Raw genomic sequence first — 5,000 nt, 5'->3', positions numbered from 1 at the left:
TGAGTACCTCATGCCTTTGCATTGAACATCTAAGAGCACTGGGAGTAACCCCGGGTTCCCTGGAGCATCCAAAACCCCAATTACTACCTGGGTCAGAGAACTAGCACAATAAACTGGAGCTCATGCTTTACACATAGGAGACCCAGATTAGATTTCTAGTGCCATATGTCCCCTACGTACTTCTAGGGGTAGCACCTAGACACAGAACTGGGAATTCCTTTTGAGCCCTGCCAGAGTAGCCTAAAAACAAAGGAAAAATTTCAATTAAAATACTATTTTGAATTACCAAGAAGGTTTAATTTTATTTATTTACCTGTGCTAATCAGACCTAGGATCTCACACATTCAAGGCATAAACTAAAATACTGTTTATAGATTCAAGTATTTATATTAAGAAAGTATACATGTAGGGCTTTTTCAAGTGAATTTAATGCTGAGAAAATGACCAGTTCTTAAAGATCAAGAATGGTATATTTATTACTATAATTTCAATCAGTCACCTTCCAACTTCATTATTATTATTTTTTTTTTTTTGGTTTTTAGTTTTAATTTCAGGCCACACACAAAAGCGCTCAGGGGTGACTTCTGGCTCTGAGTTCAGAAATCGCACCTGGCAGGCTTGGAGGGAACACATAGGAGGCCGGAAATCAAACTGGGGTCTTTCTATGGTTGGCCACATGCAAGGCAAATGCCCTACAGCTGTGCTATCACCCCGCCCCATCCCTTCTTTTTCTAATGGAAGTTAGCTCATATAAAAACATTTATCCCTTTGCTCTGGCTATATATTTTTTCATTGGGTAGTTGGAGGTTGAGCCACACTCAGTGGTTCTCAGAACTTACTTTGTGTTGAGGGGTTATTCCTGGGGTGCACAAGGGGTTGCATGTTGGACTAGAGATTGTATTGTGGTTGGCTACACACAAGGTAAGCAACTTAACTCCTGTACTTTATTCAATCCCTGCTTTGGCTATTCTGTTTTTTGCTTTGTTTTGGGGGAAATTCTCAGGGATTACTCTTGGCTCTGCACTCAGAAATTACTCCTACTGGTGCTTGGGGGAACATATGGGATGCTAGAATCAAAACTGGCCCAGCCACATGCAATACAAGCACCCTACTAGCTGTACTATCATTTTGGACCCTGCCTTAGCCGTTTTTAACTGAAGACTTCATAGGAATAGAAAGAAGTCAGGATATATAATGCTTTGCCAAAAAATTTAAGCAATTATTGAGGTCAAGTTGGGGAGGTATACTCTGATGTAGAGTGTAGAATTGGAACATTGTATTCATGAAACCCTATCATAACAGTAATTGTAAATTGTGGTGCCTAAAATAAAAATTTAAAGAACACTAAAATAATTTAAAAATCAATTATTATGATTTAAATATATAGCATGGGGCCAGAGAAGTGGTGCAAGCACTAAGGCATTTGCCATGCATGTGCTAACCTAGGACAGACGGCGGTTCCATCCTCCCGCGTCCCATATGGTCCCCCAAGCCAGGAGCGATTTCTGAGTGCATAGCCAGGAGTCACCCCTGAGCGTCACCGGGTGTGGCCCCCCCAAAAGCAAATAAATAAGTAAAATATATAACATAAGGGCCAGAGAGATAGCACAGTGGTAGGACATTTGTCTTGCACTCAGCCGATCTAGGACAGACAGTGGTTTGATTCCCGGCATCCCATATGGTCCCCGTGCCTGCCAGGGTGTTTGTTTTTTCCTTCTCTTTCTTTCTTTCTTTCTTTCTTTCCTTTCTTTCTCTTTCTTTTCTCTTTTTCTCTTTCTTTTTCTCTTTCTTTCTTTCTTTCTTTTTTCTTTCTTTTCTTCTTTCTTTCTTATCTTTCTTTCTTTCTTTCTTTCTTTCTTTTTTCTTTCTCCTTCTCTTTCTTCTTTCTTTCTTTCTTTCTTTCTTTCTTCTTTCTTTCTTCTTTTCTTTCTTTTCTTCTTTCTTCTTTTTCTTTTCTTTCTTTCTTCTTCTTTCTTTCTTTCTTTCTTTCTTTCTTTCTTTTTTCTTTCTTTCTTTCTTTCTTTCTTTCTCTTTCTTTCTCTTTCTTTCTTTCTTTTCTCTTCTTTCTTTCTTTCTTTCTTTCTTCTTTCTTTCTCTTTCTCTTCTCTTCTTTCTTTCTTCTCTCTTTCTTTCTTTCTTCTTTCTTTCTTTCTTTCTTTCTTTCTTTTCTCTTTTCTTTCTTTCTCTTTTTCTTTCTTTCTTTCTTCTTTCTTTCTTTCTTTCTTTCTTTCTTTCTCTTTCTTTCTTTCTCTTTCTTTCTTTCTTTCTTTCTCTCTTTCTTTCTCTTTCTTTCTTTCTCTCTTTCTTCTCTCTTTCTTTCTCTCTTTCTTTCTTTCTTTCTTTCTTTCTTTCTTCCTCTTTCTTTTCTTTCTTTTTTCTTTCTTTCTTTCTTTCTTCTTTCTTTCTTTCTTTCTTTCTTTCTTTCTTTCTTTCTTTCTTTCTCTTTCTCTTCTCTCTCTCTTTCTTCTTTCTCTCTTTCTTTCTCTTCTTCTTTTCTTCTCTCTTTCTCTCTCTCTCTTTCTTTCTTTCTTTCTTTCTTTCTTTCTTTCTTTCTTTCTTTCTTTCTTTCTCTTTCTTTCTTTCTTTCTTTCTTTTTCTTTCTTTCTTTCTTTCTTTCTTTCTTTCTTTCTTCTTTCTTTCTTTTTCTTTTTCTTTCTTTCGGTTTTTGGGTCATACCGGCAACACTCAGGAGTTACTCCTGGCTCTACACTCAGAAATCGCTCCTAGCAGACTCGGGGAACCACATGAGATGCAGGAATTTGAACCACCGTCCTGCATGCAAGTCAAATGTCCTACCTCCATGCTATCTCTCCAGCCCCAGCCAGGAGCAATTTCTAGACACAGAGCCAGGAACAACCCCTGAATGCCGCCGGGTGTGACCTAAAAACCTAAAAATGGTTTTTATATATATTATATACAGCTTATTGTTTCACAAGGTAATTGGAACCATCTTTGAGCAATGATTTTCATTGTTTCCATTATATTTCAAACACTTGTGTTCTCATTTCTCTATAAAAGTGTTAATGGCTCTGGAAAACATGAAGGTTTATGAATTTATTGAAGAAAACATGTGGGCAAAGGGTACTTTGTCATCTGTGGGAAGAGTTGCCACTAATGTATGAGTAAGACTTTCAGAAAAACCAGTGTAGAGGAGAAATGAATCCCATCTACCTTATTGCCTATCACCTTTCAGTGAGAATAATAACAGTTATCTCCCTATTGTACAATCAGGAAGTTCTAGGTTATGCCTATGAACAGGACCCACAGAAAAGCTGCAGGAGTTTTTAGGTTACAAGACAGAGGACTTTGAAATTTTGTTTCTATAAGCTGGGAAGAAACCTATAGAAGTGGCCTCCACCCATCCTAACAGCTGGCCTGTGTTGGCTTGTTTAAAGCTTTCATGAAATTGGTCACAACATCAATCTTCTATGAAGGATTCATTGGATTTAGCAGTGGGAACAGAATACTTCTGTATAATTATGGTGCACTGTCATGTTCAACATCAATCAGAGGGTTGGGCAAATAATAATTCTAGTGAATATAAATTAAATCATGGTATTGAATCTGTCATGGATGTATTTGTTATATACTTATTTCTACTATTGTATATTTTAATTTTCTTTTCTCATTAGATGGGGAAAAACCAGATTATGTTCCAAGAGCTCCATTTTCTTCAATTTTCTGAGAAACAAAACAAGACTGATATTTGAGATGATGCAAGAAATATTCACTTGAAAATATACCTCTCAAGCTTGAAAAGGCCCTGAAGAACCAGAAGCCTCTGGCCCATCGGATCTTAACCAGTACTGTGGCATATAGCATGGTGGGACCACAGCCAATGACAGCCTTTTGGCCAATCATAAATGAAAACTGACAAGGCAAATTTCAATTTACACAGTGCTGAATGTCAAAAGAGCAATAGGAGAAATACATAGTACTTTACTATACTAACCATAGTCTTTTCCTTCAGGATTTAGAAGACAAGCCAGAAAATATGGCAGGGAATATATAAGCTGTATCACTATCCATCAAGACTATCAACTAATTTTTTTCTGCAGTGAAGTAATAGGCAGATATGTTTACTGCTTTTCTTTCTTCATAGTGTTGGGTCACTTATATGGTGTAACAGCTGAAGCTTTAATAGCATTTATAGTATTCTCAGGTTATAGTCACTGCTACTTCTAGGAAGCACTTCATTGTTTCCATGCAGTGTTTGGTATTACGAGAATAAATCTTAAAAAACTCTGAAAGTCCATCTTAGGGTTGAATCCTTCTAGTAAAACTAAAGAGTAGAATCTGAAAACATTTCTATTTTCAATGGTCAAGAAATTTCATGATTCTCCCAACATAATATAACAAAATAATCGACCACTCTGCCTTCCCATAGGGAAACATCACAGACAAGTATTAGATCACAACTTTAATCCACCAAGTCCATTACCAGTAGTTAAAAATCTACCATATTAGTGTGTACCATTACAGAGAGATTGGTGCCCTCTGGAAGCCAATGACCCCAGCCTTTTCACAAACTGAAACTGCAAAGTATTAAGCTACCAGTCAGATGTCTTCTCACAGAGGATCTGTGGCAGAAAAATGCAATGGGGCTTCTGCTGAACACAGGGAAATCGACACCATGAAACTGGATGAACCCTTGCTGGAAGAGAAAGGCAAGCAGGCAAGAAGCACCCTCAACACAGACTGGGAGGAACACTGGAGAGTTGTCTCTTATGATCTACTCCCTGACTGGCTAAAAGACAATGACTATCTACTCCATGGTCATAGGCCCCCATTGCCTTCTTTTCGAACTTGCTTTAAAAGCATCTTCCGCATCCACACAGAAACTGGCAACATCTGGACCCATCTGTTTGGCTTTGTGCTGTTTCTCTTTTTGGGAATCTTGACCATGCTCAGACCAAATATAGACTTTGTGGCCCCTTTACAGGAGAAGATGGTTCTGGGGGTATTCTTTTTGGGTGCTGTGCTTTGCCTCAGCTTCTCCT

The 5,000-nt window shown here is 37.8% G+C and overlaps 1 protein-coding gene across 1 annotated transcript in view; it reads left to right on the top strand.

Annotated features, from left to right (window-relative positions):
• Positions 1–4,561: 4,561 nt before the first annotated feature.
• LOC126007266 (adiponectin receptor protein 1-like) overlaps positions 4,562–5,000 on the top strand; it is a 1,670-nt gene continuing 1,231 nt past the window's right edge. Inside the window, 1 exon segment of the mRNA XM_049772718.1 lies at positions 4,562–5,000. This exon segment is cut by the window's right edge and continues 1 nt beyond it. Within this exon segment, the coding sequence (XP_049628675.1) occupies positions 4,562–5,000 (439 nt within the window).

Source organism: Suncus etruscus, chromosome 4 (assembly GCF_024139225.1).
Source record: "Suncus etruscus isolate mSunEtr1 chromosome 4, mSunEtr1.pri.cur, whole genome shotgun sequence".
Lineage (NCBI taxonomy): Eukaryota > Metazoa > Chordata > Mammalia > Eulipotyphla > Soricidae > Suncus > Suncus etruscus.
Note: the sequence above shows the minus strand (reverse complement) of the source record. Positions and strands in the feature narration are given on the sequence as shown.